A 19256-nucleotide genomic window follows, 5' to 3' on the forward strand; every position below is an offset into this window, starting at 1 on the left:
ACCTCGTCATCTCTAGTTTCCACTCCGCTCCTTCCGTTTTCAATCAAGATTTTTTGATCATGAGACCAACACCACATTTCCAATTGTAGACATGACAAGATGGAATGTGAATGCAGAAAACGTGCACATGATTCCAACTTGCACTACTCTTGCTTTCAATTACAAAGCTGTGTGGATCCATTCAGGATCTTTATTGAATCAGCAACTAACTATTCTGAGCGCGAGTCCATCAGCTGATGTGAGTGCTTAACGTAACTCGTGAATTTATGTTGCCATTGAAGGTCAGTTCAGTTCCACACGGGGAACCTGGATAGGAAGTGACCCCTCCCCTAATCAGAACTATGAATATGGGCAGTAGAGCATCAACTTTCAACGTCTTCTGGAGCCACTCAGCTTCAGCAAGGCACTGATACCCTGAACTGGCCACTTTTTTTTTTTTTATAGTCCATCTATAAAACACTGCAGTTCCATCCTCGAGACTGTCAGGAGTATGTGATGGCTTTAACTTGGAAATGTGGAGTCAAATTCATTTGAAACAGTCCTGTTCTGAACTTGCATAACAACAGATCAGTAAGTTAATGAATAAATAGATCTGCAATACATATGTAAATGGAGTAAAAATACTAAAATAAATGACTAAATGAATGAATGAATAAATAAATAAACCTATGACCCTCTCGAGGATTAGCCAGCAAGGATGTATGAAATAAATACCCTCTGCCTGAGTTTGAAATGTCCAAATGCATATGAATGCACCTTCTTGCCTTGTTGACACTTGTGCCATACCGCAATGGCCACTTAATTCATTCATTCAATTTTTTCATGTACCGGTAATTACCTTTTTTTTATTATTATTATTTGGGGTACCGAGAGTTGTATAACTGGGAGAGAATGGGTTACAAGATAAAGTATTATGTAGCCTCATGTATTCTCCTCATACATCATAAAAAATATCTGTATGCTAGAGGTTAAAATTGAGAGGTTCTGGTAAGCCGTAGCGCTGCGTTCAGGCCCACTTTGAGCACTGGCCTTAGAGAAGTATGAATTAAACAGGACGGATAGTCATGTATATCCATCTCAGGGGGCAGCCATTTTGCTCACAGTTGCTCAGCGTTCACATAACAACCAATCAAAATTGATCTGTGTAAAAGGGTAAAAAAAAAAAAAAGGTGAGGGTGGATTTTGCTGCTCAATTCACATTCCACATTGTCAATATCAGACAGAAGAGCCTAGACTTCTTCTCCAGATGATTAGATGGAGCGTATGAGAATCATTGGTTCCTTTACAATGCAGGGGCTATGACTCATGCACTCAGGACAAGTACGTCTCTTCAAAATCACAGGCTAAGCTTGAGAAATGCAAACAGTTTTTTTTTCCTCAATTACAAACGTATGTAGGCTTGTAAAATACATAAAAAAGCGTTCCCGTTTAATAATTGAATTGTTGACCACGTGAACAGTGCGTGATCGGGGCGTAGCAGACGTGACGTCAGTATGCAATTGGCCAATGGCCGGGCATGTTTCCCAGCCTATGAAAATACTGTTAATACTATGAGCTCTGCCCTCTTGCCGCAGCGAGCTTAGCGAAGGACACGATCCGGATCGACGAGTGGATCTTCTATATAAACGTCTGGACGAGCGGACTCTTTTCGACTCTCTAACGAAGACGCTTGCATCTTCTTCCTTCGTTATTAAAACGAAGCTAACAGCTAGGTGGAACCGAGAAGACATCGAAGCAGACGCGGAGGGCCCCGAGTGGCGTTCGAGGTTCGAATCGACTTTCGGTTGGATCGTCATCATCAACAACCGTCGTCCTTGTGTCCAGTCGACGTGTGCATCTCCAAAGAAACACCCACAAGACGACAACAGCGTTTTTTTTTCTTTGTTTTTTTTTTTGTTTGTTTGTTTTTTTTTTTTTTTTTTGCTTCTCTGCAGCCCGGAGGTTTGCTGGCTGGCAGAGTATGCTAAATAATGAGCCAAAGGGACACACTGGTTCATTTGTTCGCCGGGGGGTGAGTTCCATAACATTTCTTGACGTCGTTGATATTCGCCATATAAATCACGTCCTAACTCGAGTTTCGCTCATTTATTTGACTGCGTTATTTACTACTGTCGTCGTGCAACTGTAGTTCACAATATTTCATTGTGTTCAAATTGGATTCCCCCTCAAAATGTAAGCCTATCTATCTATCTATCTATCTATCTATCTATCTATCTATCTATCTATCTATCTATCTATCTATCTATCTATCTATCTATCTATCTATCTATCTATCTAATCAAACAGCTTGTGGTCTGATGACCTTTCATTATCAATGACAAAGGCAGAATCCATTACCCCCAAGAAATGTAAATTTATGCCCTATCTGCACATAAACCCATTGGAATTCAAGAATAGCAATTTAATGGCAAAGGGGAGATACCGCACAGGTAAACGTCGTCTGAGGTAAGGGCAAAGTCGCATTGTGAGTTCACGCTCCCTGCACATGTAGCAGTTAACGTTGCCTTGAAAACTAGGCCAAGGGTCACCGCTGCCTTGCATGAATGTGGGTCGGTCCCTTGAAAAATAAATATAGCTACCGCTACTATGAAGAGGGTGCAGTTTTTCTGCCAACTGCAGAGAAGTAAGCTCACGATATCACTTTTATTCAGGTGACCTCATTTCAAGAGCATTGCAGGAGCTTCACTTCAGTTTTTTTTTAACCCTTTAAATAATGAGGGTACTTATAAAGTTATTTAGGTTAACAAGCAGTTGTTTGAATGAAAATGTTGGGGGAAAAAACGCTTCTGAGATCCATTTTTTGTTTTTGATACAGGGCATTGTTCACTACTTAGTAATGGGTTCAGTGAAGGTCAGAGCAACCTGATCAGCAGATTACCAGACTCATTCCGCAGCTCATATCCACCTTAATAACATTCAAAATCATCACATGACCTAATTTTGTCCCATTAGAACTTGTTTTTATATCACTATAATGTTTACACACTAAACTGCAACATAAAATCAAACACAATCTCACATCGCTGAGATGTGCGCCGTGCTTCTCACTTCTTTCACGTTCCTAAACCATGAAAACATTTTTGCATCTTGCATTTGTCTCGTGTTTACTACTGAATTCTACTTTTCACATTTTCTGCTTTTGCCCCCGTTTTGCCTAGCCACGGTTTCCTCCCGTCAACTTTTGTCTCTCTGCTTTGTTTTCCAGATGTGGGGGTACAGTGGGGGCCATCTTGACGTGTCCACTGGAAGTGGTGAAGACCAGACTGCAGTCCTCCTCTGTTACACTTTATATCTCTGAAGTCCAGCTCAGCACCGTCAACGGGGCCAGCGTAGCCCGTGTCGCGCCGCCGGGCCCTCTGCATTGTCTCAAGTAAGCTGAGTGATGATGGAAAGTAAATCAATAAGTAGATGGGTGGAAATATGAGAGCATGTGCCTTACACCGTGACCGCAATTATAAAATTGACATTGGCCTGAAAATTCAATGTAAAAAGTGGACTGCTTCGTGGGTGTGTGTTTTTGTTAGGTACACCAAAGAAGTTTTTTTTTTTTCTTAAATAAATAGCATCCTTTTTGACTTGTAAATGTTTTGATGGAAAAAATGGGAGCAGGATCTTGCTTAGTAAGTTGACTACTTGTTTTTAATATAAATAAATAAACAAAAAGACTAGACATCAAAATACATTTTGAAAACTTGTTTCACAATTTTAAACTTTTAATGATGCAAAGGCAACATTTATGTATAATGAGCATTGTTTATAAATATGACCATTAAACCTCTTTTAAATAGATGCTATGATGTCACTCAGATGCGACTATTAATTTGAATACTAATCTTAACGTTTCACTCTTTTCAATACTAGGAGTTCTATATAGTTATTTAGAGAGTATTAATATCTGCTTATTTTACACGTTAGCTATGTTTTGAAGCTTTGAAAATATATATCTTATAGATTAACTAACGGTGATATCATAAAGGTACCTTAATTTTATTGCTTGACTAAAAATAGTAGCATGTTGTTGTTTGTTGTCACTAGAAAATAGGCCCATTTAGGAGTAACCTTTCATGTTTACATAAAATGATTTTATTAATAGTCATCCTTTACTTCAATGAAAGTGAATGAATGAAAAAAATCCATAATATTTGTGGAAGATGGTGCCGTTTTATAAAGACATGCACTTTTTGCGGGAGCTTCATGTGGTGATAACGGAAGGTACGAGAATGTATTTCTTCCATTTTTTTAAGAGTTTGACGAGATGGCCTAACATGGCTGGTACTATGTGAATTAAGTCTAAAAGTAGTCACTTACTCCAGGTAATTAATAACTAAAGTAATTGATTACTTTAGTGCCTAAAATAATTGGAAACAGGCTACTTTAGTACTTTACTCCCAAATATAATGGAGTTAAAGATATGGTTTAAAACTGTAAGCTTCCTTCTTAATTATATTTTCTTTTAGTAAAAACAGACTTAAAATTTTATGTTACAAGGATAATCTAAATTACTAGTTGGTGTAATTGTGATTGGTTACTCATGTCCTGTGAATGGATGTCTGGTCACTAAAATGTCTGGATTTTCAGAAATTTGCAGTGCAAGGGCATTGCTTTGTGGCTCTTTTTTTTTTTTTTTTTTTTCGTGGGGCTACAAATCAGTGACTTGTGTAGCCATGAGCTGAGAAGGACAGATGATTGGGCTGGATGGGAATACGGGGGAAAATGGGTTAAAGTAGGTCAGCACGCAGAGGAAGTCTTATGTTTTTGCTTTGTTTTTTTGACAATTTTGCTTGTGTAATTTTGGATAATATTTTTACTGCAAATGCTTTGTAGTAGAATGTAGAAATTGGTCTTTATTTATTCTTTAAACTCAGGTGAGGCTACAAATTTAACCTATGGTGTCATCCTGGTTACGGAACTGTAAATGTCACTAGAGCAAAGGCACCTGCCACTGTATTTATTTTGGGTGACTTAATATGTTGATAGCACCCTTGTAAATATCCGCATTTAAAGAAAGGGAAAGGTCATGGCAGAGTGCCCTTGCAGAGATCATTTAGTGGCCCATCTGTCTTGAAAGGATCACGTTGGCTCTTCATTTACCAGAAAACAGAACAGCAGTGCCAAATGCAATAGTGTTTAGTTCAGTTTTTTTTTCCCCTTTATGTACTTGATTAAAAAAAATATGTGCTTGTCATTTTTTTTTCATGGTTGAATTTTAGATTTACACTATGCCCCTCAGCCACTTGCATTTAGAGGAATGAGAAACACGGGATATGCATATATAAAGTCAGCCTTTTTCTCTGCAGATTAATCTTCGAGCGAGAGGGACTGAGATCACTCTTTAGGGGACTGGGACCCAACCTTGTGGGCGTGGCACCTTCCAGGTAGGATCTGTTTGGCACGTTTTAGCTCTGTGTTATTGTAAGACTTATGTGCAATCAAAACAGACACAATCATTTTACTTATTTTATTTACTTATTTATTTTATTTGAATTTTTTTTTTTTTTTTTTCCAGGCAAGTACTTTGGGATGGGTCGGGTTGGGGAAAAAATACTTATACAGAAGGTTGTGCTGATCTGATTTATTAAACTGAAAGTTCACTTGTATTATCGTCTCTCTTGTGCACATGAAAATGATCATCAACGTAAAATGATCTTAGTCAAAATCTGTTTTCCCTCAAACGTATTAACTTAATTTTAAATAAGATTTTCTGGTGCCATCAGGTTGTATATGAGAGTTTGCATTGAATCGTTTTGACAGGGTTTTTTAGCATAATGAAATTGAATAGTCCAGGCGATTCTAACATTGTTTTTATGAACTTACAGCTTATTTTTATTTTATTTTTGGAAGGACTTTTGCACAAATGCTAAAATTTAAGTCCATTTTAAAATCACATGCATACTCTGGAGTGCCTTCACAAACCGCCATTTGAGAACCATTACTGTAAAACGTTGTTCTTACTTTAAAGAACACATGTGAATCAAGTGGGTATGGAGTTTATTTCTGAGTCATTGCTCAATGTTTTTGAAACCAGAATATTCTGTCACAATCTTCAGGCTCCCAAACACGATATTGGCAGCAAATCCAGGAGGCCGACTAATTAGTAGGAATGCTGTTGGGTTCACTCAGCGGTGAAAACCTCCTGCTTAGACATGGTAAAAAGCGCCGTGTCGCTCCTCCCTGATCCCGGCTGGTCAGGGTTGCGTAACAGTGTGACGTCAGGGTATCAGAGCCTGTGGAAAAATGGCAACAAAAAGTGCTGGCCAGCTGTGGCGTGGCCGTCATGTGACTCATGCATTATCACGGTGGGCACTTCCTGGTCAGCTATTGGCTTTTGCGTCTGATCAACAGCACCTTGAGTGACATTTGAAAAATATAAATGATGTCGAAACCCTTTTAGGGAAAATCCCAAAGGAAAATAATGAAAAAGAATCGTATTTCCCCTCAGATCCTTCACTTTAGTGGAAAAGTCATTGAAACTGTTGACAAGGCGATGGTCCAACATATGTTGTTGATGACTTTGAAATTGAGATGTGTGCGATTTTTATGCCAAGGCTGAACTAATGCGATAGAGTCATAGATCCCACCCTTCTGGCATAGCTGCTCGTCTAGCAGTGTAGAAAACAAAGTACAGTGGTGCCTTGTCTAATGAGTTGAGCGATATTGCTGTAACTGTAGGGCTGGGTAATATGAATAATATGTATGACAATTACTAATTGAATTTGATCAAAGTAGGCAAGCCAACAAACATGTATTTAAGAAGGTTGATTTATTTAAAAAAAAAAAAGTTTGAAATCATATGCAAAATGTCCAGACAATAATGAATACTGATTTAAAATCACTTTTAATATAAACGTATTAATAGGTTGCGTGAAATATACTCATAACTTGTGCATAACACACTTAAAGGCCAATCAATTAGATAATAACTATTGTAACCTATCGTGCCAAATCTTGATTTCACAATTTAGTTCATTTTCAGGGCGATTTTTAAAAAGACAAATGAATCGAATTGATTAGATATATTGTCCACTCCTACAGTGGTGCTTTTGTCTGTTCAGATAAATTTGTTATTGCTGTCATGCACTTTGGAAGCCATTTGCACACATATGCAGTCATGGAAGCATGCAGGGCAAACAAGTAGTTCCTCAGGTGAGTTTTGGTGGGCTTCCATGCAGCACTCAAGTCTTTCATTCGCAATCTCTCTTGTCTGCCATATAGAGCAGCTTGCATAATACATAAGCTATTAACTCATTCGGGTCAGCGTGATCAAGCTGTCAAGCGCTCACGTTTCAAAGCATGGCCGGTGAAAAGAGGTCGTTGGGTTTCATTCCACCCAGAACCAGAAGAGATGTCGTTTACATCCACTGAGATATTTCTTCCCATGTGCGTCTTATTTCAGGAGTTTAAATACCTCCAAAGCCGATTATATATTTTAAGAGTTGGATTCCTGTTTGCGTTTAATCATCCATTTTGAAATGCATGGCTTATTTGCCGCAGGGCGATCTACTTTGCTGCCTATTCAACAGCCAAGGAGAAGCTGAATGGCGTGCTGGAGGCCGACTCCACGCAGGTGCACATGTTGTCGGCTGGAATGGCAGGTAACCAAGCCCCTCCCCTCCTCTGTCTGTCTGGGTAGCTTCCTGTGTGTGTCTGTTAGTCTGCCTGAGAAGTGTCTCCCGATGAGTTTTATCAACATAAAGCCCAAAGTATAACACAATTACTCCCTCTATTCACCAGATACATTTTTTTCCCCATTCACCCCTCCACCATATGCGTATGTAGCTTCATCACAAACATACATCTTCATTTGTATCTGAAGAATGCTAAAGCTAATATATTTATTACTTGCACCAATATATAAAAGGGGTGTATATCAGAAAGCACAATTTAAGACTCTCGGGATCATACGATTCATTTTTTTTTCCTTTTTTAAATTAAAAATGTGTCATGTCACTTTCTGTAACCATATTATATCTCAAGAAAAGACATTAAAAAAGCACAGTGGAACCTGAAGGCTCAAACTTTCGCTTTTGATACAACAGTTCTACAGTTATCAGTAGGAAACGAACGCAAAAAATATTTCATCAGTTATTTGGCTCCACCAATAAATATACTTTAGTAAACATTAGCATGAGCTGCAAAGTTAGCCGTTAGCGTGACAAGTCATTTCTGTCAACATTGACCAAAAAATTTAATTCTGTTTTACTGTTTCACCTGGAGTGATATTTTGAGTCAAAAGTGCCAGTGCACTTGTTCTTTAAGGCATCATCGTAGAATATCTCGTGTCCAATCAAATTGCTTGCTTTGAATTAACTTTTGGATGCAGGAAAATAGAAACCTGTTCTTAACTAATCATTAAACTAATATAATGTGCATGATTAGAATAAATATTGTACTTAGAATTGCTTAAAATTACTGTTTGAAAAGGTTGAATTGTATTGTCTTGTACTTTATTTGAACCCGGCTGGCAGTGAATGAGTTGGTAAATGTACTTTATCGAATTGAAAAAAAATGTAAAAAGTAGTCCGCATACATCTGGTACTCTGATTATCATCGCTTTAGATGACAATCACTGAAATGATGTCATACTGGATTTTCTCATGCCTTGCGCGGCATCATCTTTGTCACTTTTAAAGGCATATGTGTGCTGAAAACTTGAGTTGTTTCCAGTTGTTTGAAATTTGAGGTTCCACTGTGCCACACCGGCTATGCTCAATTCCTCGAATCAGATGGTACAATAACAAAAGCGTTACCCGCTGCCTTTGATGGCCGACTTATTGCCTCTGCATTGTGCCATTACTAACATCTACACTAATATGCAGTGTGTTTTGGTTGCTATTAGGAAAACGCCACAAGGTCCTCGAAGTTTAGGTTGTGCTTTTTAGAAATTCTTATGTCATCATTTCCTTTTATCCATCATCCTCCCTTTTTTATTTTATCATTGTGATTATGATTTTGACTTTGAGGCCTTTTAAGAGGGCTGGAAATGGTTTGAACATCCCAGTTGTTGCTTAAACCATGGGCCCCCTTCTTTGCTCTGTGTGTATAGAGGAGAGAACACGGCCCCCAGTGGTCAACAGGGGCCCCTGGCACTCGGCCGGACACGTCAGGTAGCACCTCACATTTCATTACACTGCTTTGATGGTCATTTCAATTAGTATTAGTAAGATGTGGCTTTTATTTTTTTTAGTAAGCTGTGGCTTTTATTTGTTAGTAAGCTGTGGCTTTTATTTGTAATCAATGTAACATTGCTTCTGGCAATGTGTTACCTTCCGCTCTCTTTTGTTGATTTCCCTTTGCATTCTACGAACTCGTCAGTTATAGTTAAGTAAAATCACCTCTGTAGATGTATTTGTTCTTTGTTAAGCACAAAAGAAATGCTAACCTTGTCACCGATTGAGAATTTTGTCCTCTTTCCCGCTGCTTTTGTTGAGTGACAGTTGGTATTGTCACCAAGTCATTTCCATTGCTTTTGACATGGCAACAGTTCGAGTTTGAATACACAAATCCACAATTGAAGATCATGTGAGTGTGTTTAGGATTAGTTGGCAACATTCAGCCGCTTAGTACTTCCCCTTTTTGCATTCCTCACAAATGTTTGGCATGACCATGCGCATGTTTTACACACAGGCGCACATACAGTATGTCCCTTCCTGTTCTCAGTTGAAACCACATTGGCTGTTTCCAAAAGTAGGTCAAACCACACTGAAGGTTGTAGTACGCCTTTAGAAAGATCGCTGAAGCATGTGTAAATGAAAATATATTACTGCAGTGCCTGAAGTTGGGGAAATAAGTTCAAATGCATTTTGCAGCAATGTACACAATTCAGTCATAAGAATTCTCATTGTCTAATTCAAATTCATTGTTATTGACGTCTCAGCACCCCACCCCAAAATTCTTATTTTTGTGATTTTTTCCATTAATAGATAAGAATAACAAAATGGAATAAAAATGATAAACAAATAGTTCACTGATCCCGCTCTACCCCTCCCCCTACTGCTGGAGTGAAGATGTAGATAACTCCCACAAGAAATGAAAACCACAATATAGTCCTTGGGCATGTTGTTATCACATTTACAGCACTTAAATTTTTAAGTTCTTTAACCACACTTTTGAAATAATACCAACCCATTTAAAACATGTCAAAAAGACTTCGAGACAGCTTTTCTCCCAGGGCTAATGATGCTCTGACTAACAACAAAAATAAAACCACACTGAAAATAACAACGATTGCATTGCATTGCAAACTGTAATTTCTGTTTGACTTATTCTGAATCTATTCATCAATTAAATGGTTAATGAACAATGCGTTTTGTAGTTGTAAAAAGCAGGATTTAAGTGGAGGGGATGTTCAGTCTTCTTTTAATTTTACAGTCAAACCAATGTACCACCACCTAGTGGCTAAAAGTAAAGTCTCTCCCAACCAAAATGAGAGGCATCACAAAATAGGAGCTGTAGAAAAAAAAAAGTAAGTGTCATTACCGTACTGCAAATGTTGATACTCTGATGGAGGGGGATTTGCTAAACCCTAAGACTCAAAATAAATGAATAAATAAACAAGCAACCAAGCCGTATGAAACTCGTTGAGGCACCCAGAAGAGAAGTAAACATAAATGGAAGGTCCAACTTGGATCATCTAGTTAATAATCAATTCAGAGAGAGTTAAATGGAATAAGTTCTCCTTCATCATACCCCAAAAAATGTCTTTGCCTTCTTCTTGACAAAGGGACAAGGTTAGCATTTCCCCTTTTAGCCAAGCCACTTTATGGAACCTATTTCTTCTTGTATTATTTAAGACCATATGTTTGGCACGCTAATAGCAGGAAGCCTAAGAGTTCTGCTCCTGCGTTTTGTTTTTTTCCTCCATTTTTTTTAACTAGTTGTTTTTGGCCCTGAGCTGGAAATTTGTTCTGGTTTGCCTCTTATCTGTGGCTCATCTAATAACCACCACTGAAGACTCACAAGGTGGGAATAGGCTAAATGTAAAAGGGGCTGGGCTTTTGGACTGGGGGCAGGATGGACGCAGACAAACTGGTTTTGGATGTGACTGCTGCTTGTGTGTGACTGTGGTACAGAAAAGCCTGTGTCTATTTTAGGGCTTTACTGTAAAGCTTTCACCCCTGCGTGATTGTGTGGGACATCCCCGCCATCTGCAGGCTACTAGCTGCAGCGGGGAGGAGCTGGAGGAGCTTTGCCCCTCCCCCGTGAGTACACGCCATAGACGCTACCTTGTACCTCTTCCCTCTTTTTTTCTTCTGATTTATGTTCTTCTCTCCAGCGACCCGCGTCAACGTAGGGCTGTCGTACCCGGATGCTCCGTGCCACTCAGGTCACGTGTGCTCAATGGTGCCATCAATTTTACCGCATTCCCTAGTCCACAGCAAAAAAAAAAAAAAAGACGCGATGGCCCGTCTATGCATTTGCAAACTCGTTACGGACTGATATATGTGCTTAGAGTGATACCAAACTTATTTAGTTGCAGCCAATTTGAGCTGTAAAAATATTTTGTTGTCCATACTTAATTTGATAATTGAAATATTTTTCATCTCCATATCTCTTAGAAATACATTTTGTCTTTTGCTGTCGACTGAAAACGTCTTCAGACTTCAAGAGACTTCAACATGTTTAAATTTAAAAATAAAAACTTTAAAATCTTAACGTTTCTAAGAGGTTTTACCTGCCATGTTTCGGCACTTATCTTCCGCCTTCTTCCGTGTCTCATGATGGTCTGCGACGTCACGGATAGAAACGTGGATTTTGCTGAATTGAGATTCTGTAAAACAAGTCAGGTGATTGTTTTTTAGAATAGTGGCGCTGCACAGAACATATTATTGTCAAGAATTATTTGTGGTTGACTTTTTAAAAGAGTCATAGAGGGGGTATTTCTTCCATAGTCTTGTCTCCAAAATCTTGTTTTCTTTGTGCTTTAGCATTTTTTTTTTTAACAATCGCAAGTGTCTTGGCATATATCTAACCAACTAACTGCTAAGTGTAACAAGCAAGAAAAGATTTGCTTCAAAATATCGAGGAGGGGGGCGGGGGGGGCACAACATAAGTAATAACTCTTGGATTGAGGCTTAATCCTTATGAACTTTGACTCCCGACAAATGAAACCACTTGAAGTTTCAATTTGGCATCATTTCATGTTATGACACGCCTGAAGAAAAAATAAGATATGAAAGCATGTGCACCATTTTTGCTCAGGCATTAGCTGAGAAACAATTGACCCAAAACGAATATATGCTATGCACGTATGGGCAATTTATCCAATGCAATGATGTCTGTGACTCACATTTTCAAGCCAGCTAGTTTGACAGAAAGCAAATCCATCAAAGGTCAGCTGACCCCGTGCCCCTTTACTAGCGTAGGATGAACTGCGCGGGGGTAGATATCATGTAGTGTTTCCGCCGGGCTGGACGCCTGTCTGAACCTCTTTGCTCTTTTTCAGGTTTCACTGCCATCACAGCCACCAACCCCATTTGGCTGATAAAGACCCGAATGCAGCTGGACTCCAGGTCAGGCGCTTTAACGGTCAACGTTAGCTAGCGGGCGGCATCAAAGCCAATATCGCTCATGTTGTCGGCGTCCCGACCGCAGGAACCGAGGCGAACGGCGCATGAACGCCTTGGAGTGCGTTCGGCGGGTGTACCAGATGGACGGCCCGCGAGGCTTTTACAAGGGCATGTCGGCGTCCTACGCCGGCATCTCCGAGACGGTCATCCATTTTGTCATCTACGAAAGCATCAAGCGCAAGCTGCTGCAGTCCAGGGCGCAGAGCGGCATGGAGGGCGAGGACGAGGCCGTCAAAGACGCCTCTGACTTTGTGGGCATGATGCTCGCCGCCGCCACTTCCAAGACCTGCGCCACCACCATTGCGTACCCCCACGGTAATCCAGGACAGCCTCCCCTTTCTAGTGCCGTTTTTGTCCCTTTATTTTCTAACACATTGACAAAATACAAGACAAGGTAAAGACATTCAAATGTTCTCAAAGCCCCATAATGATAAGCAGAAAAGTTTTGCCGTATTGGAATTAGCATTGGCCTGGAAAAAAAACTGCTATCTTATTTTGCAGAAGTAAATTAAGACTTTACAGATGATCACAAAATTTGCTTGTAATGACACTTTTGATATACAGTGTTCCCTCCCCATGCCATGCTTTACTTGTGGCTTCAGTGCTTTGCGTTTTAATTTGAAAAGACAAGCGCCTTACAGCAGCGCTTACCTGTTGTACTGCAGTAACTCCCACGTTCAGGCCTAACTTGGAGTCTAAAGCTGCAAATGAAGGCACTTTACTTACAGGCAGTGTGCTTGTGGCTGTGAGTGAGAGAGCTGTGTGGAGATATACATGTGAGGGAGACAATGGCGTGTAAGTGCATGCATGAAGGAATGACAACGCAAGATGAGCCTGGCCCTTTAAGAACTGTGGGCGTGGGGACGGGGAGATTTAGCGGCCGCTCACCAGACTCTTCTACATTGTATGGTGAAAGAAAATAAAGTTTCGTGTCTAAAGAGAGACACATTCCTCCATACTACTTTTAAGAGATGAATGGGCATGGGGAGAAAAGAGACTTTTTAATAAACACAATTCGTCACACTTTATTTATGTACGTGCAATAGAATTTACTTATGAGTAGGGGGGGTGTTCTGGTTCCCATTAATCATGAAAAATCAGAACACTGTATATATGTATAAGGTACATATAAGTAAACATAAGTTAACACCTTTTCATCAAATCTTGAGCCTGATCTTTCGTCCTCTTTGACCCGGCAGAGGTGATCCGCACACGGCTACGAGAAGAGGGCAGCAAGTACCGATCCTTCTTTCGGACGCTGCTGACGGTCCCCCGAGAGGAGGGCTACGGGGCGCTCTACCGCGGCCTGACCACGCACCTGGTCAGACAGATCCCCAACACGGCCATCATGATGTGCACCTACGAAGTGGTGGTCTACCTCTTCGGCCGCTAAGCTCCTTCCGCCGTCCGTCCGTCCGTCACTCCAAAACGGAGGCTGGGGGAACACAAGACCAAAGGAAAAGCCAGAAGCTCCGGCGGGCCGGCCAGGTACAAACCAAAGGAGTTTCCGCCTCTCCTTGCTCAACTTTGCTGAAGGAAAGTTGCCTCAACGGAAGGAGCCTCTGGAAAACGCTTGATGAGCACAATTCAGTGGCCTTAAGTATCGTTTCATCAATCGCTGCTTTGCATTCCTCTTGTCGTTCCCTTTTGCTTCATGGCTCCCGTCCTACCAGATTATCCAATGGAGTTCACCGCAGCCGCCGTTCAACGATCGTATCTCAAATGCGGGCCCGCGAGTCAAAGCCAAGATTCGGCCCAGGCGGACGGCTCGCGGCCTCGAAAATCTCGCCGCTGTCCTGCGTTGGCGCCAAGGAACTGTCTAAGTGAGTTGAGGAGCTTCATTTTGACAAAAAGTAGTCCTTTACGGCGTCTTTGAAACCTCTTTAAGAGGATGACGATTCCTTGCAGAAGTTCTAGCAAGGCTTTGCTAGTTGCAATTTAAAAATTGGCACTGTATGCACATCTAGTCCAGTTTGCCTGCGTAATGTTGAAGAGACTTGTAGGAGTCGAGCAACGTTTGTCCAAGTTTCAATGTCAGAGGAATGCTTATATTGTTTTATTAAGTCCCCAACCGGTATATTTATACACTACACCACACCATCCAAGCATTCCCCTCAAAGCGTCCCAATACCACTTAAAATGGCCTATCGCTCAAACACCTTAGGGAAAAAAAAATCACTTTCTGAAATTTTTGGGGGGTTAAATACTCCTATGGAATTCATTTAGCCTGATTGTTAGAAGGTAATCTTTCAACATACACTGTATAAAAAACATTTACTCACTTATAATAAGGCAACAGATTTCAAGTAATATTAATTCAATATTTTAGTGAGACCTTCAATTATCCATTTAATATGAGTAGATTTGAACTGGAAACAAGAAATTAAATTGCGTTTATGAAAAATAAACATTTTGAATGTGTAACTAGTACTCAAATGAATTCAGTTACATGTTAAAAGTTCTCTTTTGTTTTCTGTTCAAAGCTTTATGAAATAGATGATTGTCTCATTTAATTAATATTAAGTCAATACCAAGCGTAGTGACATTTCATTAATAATATTGCTTGTAATCTATTGCCCCATTTCAGCCCAGAAAATGTTTCTTTTTCAGTGTATGGTGAGCAGACGGCGTTTTAGTTTCAATGTATTTGTGCTGAAGATGCAGATGGCTCATTTATGCTTGAGCAGCATTGCGTCTTTCTGCATAACCACGCGAACGTTTCATTTAGCGAGCGCTAGTGTCGTTTTCTGGCCGGCGCCGCGTCTTCCTCCCTTTGGCTTCCCGCCGAGCTGATAACATGCACTTTGGCGGCCTTTTTAAGGCTTGTGCTTTGCATTTAATTGTCTGGACATTGTTCAAAGAAGACAAAATGTATATGAAAAAAAAAATGTATTTTGCGCTACTGATCTTATAGCAAATATATTGTACAGTATTTACTTCTCGGTAGTTGTGATTCATGCCCTTTGTGTGTGTGTCTGTATGTATAATAAGAATACTGTATATGTATATCTTTGCGCACGTTTTTTGTGCAATTGAACATTTTTTTTGACTGATTCTTTTTTTTTTTTTTTAATGCCAAGCGGTAATACTCCATGCTGCAGGGCAATTACTTTCAGCAAGTAGGCACGAGTGGATTTTGTTTTAATTGCAGTCATGGCTATTGCTCAGTAATGGTGGAACATTGTCATCATTTGTGATGTTTACATACCTGTCGGAATCCAAGATATACGCTTTTTTGCAAGTGTTATACTGTGTGGGTGTTGTATAATCCGTTTGCATTCATTTAAGAAGTTCAAGAAATGTGAAACCTGTTCTTCAAAAGGATTTATGATGAATTAACCTGACCCCCCCCTGCACAGCATGTTCTAGAATCTAGATAATATAGCCGAGCTACATTCTCCCCAAGTGTTTTTAATGGATTCTCGGTCCACACACAGATTGCACCCAAACTCATCTATGCATGACTTCTCTCGAACACTATTTGACATTTCTTGCAATATTGTTACAGAGGCAATTAATGGACTCATCTGTTACTTGGAATTCATATAGATCTCTCTCTGTTGACATGTAGCTAACACTTAGTTGCAAACTTAAAAAGAAAACTATAAAAGCGGATTGTTTTGAGTGTCCATTTTCCTTAAGTATATTAAAAACATTTGCCTTTTGTTCTGTTATAGTATAATACTAAAGGTCAGTTACCAAAATGTGATGTACACAAACTGGACAGGTGCTGATTTTTTTTTTTAAGTTTGAAATTCTCCATTTCAATGTTTGCAATTGTGTGATTTTTATCTTGTATGTGTGGACAGGATGCTAAATATTTTTGCCAGCCCGATCACTGTTTTTTTTTTTATTTGTTACTAAAACAAGAAAATAAAATGTGAAAATAAGAGCTTTGAGTTGTTTTTGCACAGCACACAACATGAATACGCTTGCCCACTTAAAATGTTTTTTTCTCCAAATGTATTTACCAAGTATTGCCACTAAAGGGCGCCAGATCGAGCACATGTGCATACTATTCCGTGTTTGCATGTGCACGAATACAATACATATAAATTTGTAATTATTTAATCCTTCACGTATGGATGAAGTATTGTGATCGTTAATCTTGTGTTTTACCAAATAATCCCATGAATCTTTGTTCTAAAAAAAAATACTAAAGCAAATTGTTCAATGCATCAGCATAAAATATTTAAGGACTTAGTCAGCAGTTGTTAGACTGCAGTTCCCATTTCATGCATATGAAATACACGTTCAATAAAGTACAAGGTTTAATTGAATTGTATAATATTTGACCACAGTGTAAATGTTAAAACTGCATATTGTTACACTGACTTACAAATGTAAAAAGCACTCAGGAATTAACACTTTTAAAACATGATCATTTAGCCTTACTATTCTATTGTATTTTTCTTTTTGTCATACGGTGTAAAGTGTAGATTGACAAGCACTGCTATTGAGGCATTACAAAATACTGGGCTTGACTTCAGGAAAAGGCACAATGTTGTGAATTTATGACGATGGTCACACTAGCAATCAGTACAACCGTCATAAACTCCATCACTGTCAGACTTGACCGTAGTGATCTCTCAACTGTCCCACTAATAATTAATTTTAGTCCATATATATCAAACCAGCGTACTTTATGAGGATGATTACAAAGTTATTAGCAGTTGTTGATTTTATCACAACGTAAGTGTATTTGAGCAAAGTTTAAGCAATTCTGAGCAGTCTTTATCTATCTATCTATCTATCTATCTATCTATCTATCTATCTATCTATCTATCTATCTATCTATCTATCTATCTATCCATCCATCCATCCATCCATCCATCCATCCATCATCTCTTCCTCAAGTAATAATAAGGCGTCTACGTTTACCTTTTAGTAATATTATAACAGCAGCACATTTACTCGATTTGGGCTTTCGGCTTCTGTGCCTCTGTTTGGGTGTAAAAATAAAGTATAGGAATGTGTAAAAACGTCAGCGATTTAGGCGAATTGCAATTTATCGTCATTTGTAATTTTTTTCTTATGGTGACTTAATAAAGCCATTTTCATAATAAAAATCGATCCGTATTTTGGACTTTATAAGCTCAGTAAGCTTTGATCCACGGCATCCACGCGAAGTTTTTAATTTAGCGGACATTATAAACAACCCTTAAACATAGCATCTGAGCCACGACCAATAGCGTGAGGGCTGACAAGGTGGACGCGACCAATCAGCGCGCTAGTTACTAAGTTAATGGCCACACGACGTCGGGGTTTGGCTGCTCTGCCTCCTCCAGCTACCATTTCCATTCAAGTGCGACAAAGAGCCACTGGAATAGCATCGTGGCCCTTAACGGCGAAGAGGAGAAGCTTCGATTTTTTTTATTTTTATTTTACTTTTTTGCTCTCCCAGAGAAGTGACGAATTGAGACGAGTCGGGCTCTACGTGCGGTGAGTATTTGTGTTTCTACTAGTCGAGCGCCTCAGTGTTGTACGTAGTTGGTTCCCTTTGTTTTGTTGATATTTATAAGTCAACGGTGATACAAGAATACTCCAGTGGTTTATGTTTTTATTTGACTCGAGAAAGGCTTTTCTTTTCTTCTCGAGTCGTTTACAGTGTCCTCTGTGTGAGACTCTTCCGCGATATAAAGTTTAATGAGGCTAAACCGGGGAACATTTCCACTCCTGGGGGGTCTTTACATCCTTTGGTGTGTTTGTGAATCCCAGGCTGATAAGCAAACATCTGCTCGATTTTCTTTTTCACCACCTGTTCACCTGTTCTAAAAGAAAATGCTCACAAACAATATTTCGGTCTTCCCACTACTGTTGATTTAAGAATTTGGAGTCGGAGCTGAACTGCACCTCTTAAAAGTTTTATTTTGCCTGTCTAATGTTGCTCCGTGTCTTATTGGTTAGAGCAGGGTCGTCCAAACTATGGCGCGCGGGCCATTTGCGGGCCTCAGTTTATTTTTTCGCGACCCGCGGTATATCCTTTAAAAATCATACTAATAAGTTTGATTTACATGCTGTAGATCTTTTGTGAATACGCTAATGTGCAGCTAAATTTCTCTTCATAACACAGTAGTGACTGAAAGTAATACATTTTGTACAAGCAAAATGGTTTCTTTGGTCTTCTAAAGTCACATACAATCTAGTCAATGATACTACAGTGTGTACATTTTGTATTTGTATCGTTACCATTGCTAAATGAGTTTTTGTCTGTTTACTCAAATAATCGATGAGATAACCAGTAGAATACTTGATTCTAAAAATATTCAATTGCTATTGCAAAGTGGTCACATTTTGTTTTTGGTGAATACTATACTCCGATTTGACTGAGGAATTTTGTAGGCTCTTTACATGAATATAACTGGTATGTAACTGGCATCATTACATTGTTTAGAAAAAAACATTACCCAATCGAAATGAACCAACAGAGATTCTTAATAATAATCAATTTGATATGAGTCAGAATTTAATGGAAACAAAAGGAAATTAATTAATAATTATATAATAGAATTATTCTTAATTATAATAATTAACTTTTTCAATACCACACATTTTCAGACCCTTTATTATCGTAACACTTGAAGCATTAGCGCGTATGCCTTACTGTTGAGATGATGTGGGTCCTATTCCAGCTCCGACCTTCCTGTGTGGAGTTTGCAAGTTCTCCCCTTGCCTGAATAGTTTTTTTTG

The 19256-nt window shown here is 39.3% G+C and overlaps 2 protein-coding genes across 3 annotated transcripts in view; both read left to right on the plus strand.

The window, feature by feature from the left end:
* Nucleotides 1–1565: 1565 nt before the first annotated feature.
* On the plus strand, nucleotides 1566–16458 carry slc25a36a (solute carrier family 25 member 36a). Of its 2 annotated transcripts, none has more exons than XM_088429501.1 (7): nucleotides 1566–2011; nucleotides 3206–3370; nucleotides 5298–5375; nucleotides 7492–7592; nucleotides 12443–12509; nucleotides 12592–12881; nucleotides 13766–16458. In XM_088429501.1, exons 1-7 carry the CDS (start codon nucleotides 1971–1973, stop codon nucleotides 13957–13959), a joined length of 936 nt encoding a protein of 311 aa, XP_088285627.1. In that variant the 5' UTR covers nucleotides 1566–1970; the 3' UTR covers nucleotides 13960–16458. The 2 variants fall into 2 exon arrangements, with proteins under 2 accessions (XP_088285627.1, XP_088285628.1); XM_088429502.1 differs by lacking the exon at nucleotides 1566–2011 and adding an exon at nucleotides 11091–11340 and having other exon boundaries at nucleotides 3299–3370.
* A 1408-nt stretch (nucleotides 16459–17866) lies between these two features.
* spsb4a (splA/ryanodine receptor domain and SOCS box containing 4a) overlaps nucleotides 17867–19256 on the plus strand; it is a 60106-nt gene continuing 58716 nt past the window's right edge. The window contains exon 1 of the mRNA XM_088428562.1: nucleotides 17867–18008. The gene's annotated coding sequence lies outside the window, so the exon portion shown is untranslated. The remainder of the gene's footprint in view (nucleotides 18009–19256) is intronic.

Source organism: Hippichthys cyanospilos, chromosome 12 (genome assembly GCF_059441005.1).
Source record: "Hippichthys cyanospilos isolate Australia breed blue-spotted pipefish chromosome 12, RoL_Hcya_1.0, whole genome shotgun sequence".
Classification (NCBI taxonomy): domain Eukaryota; kingdom Metazoa; phylum Chordata; class Actinopteri; order Syngnathiformes; family Syngnathidae; genus Hippichthys; species Hippichthys cyanospilos.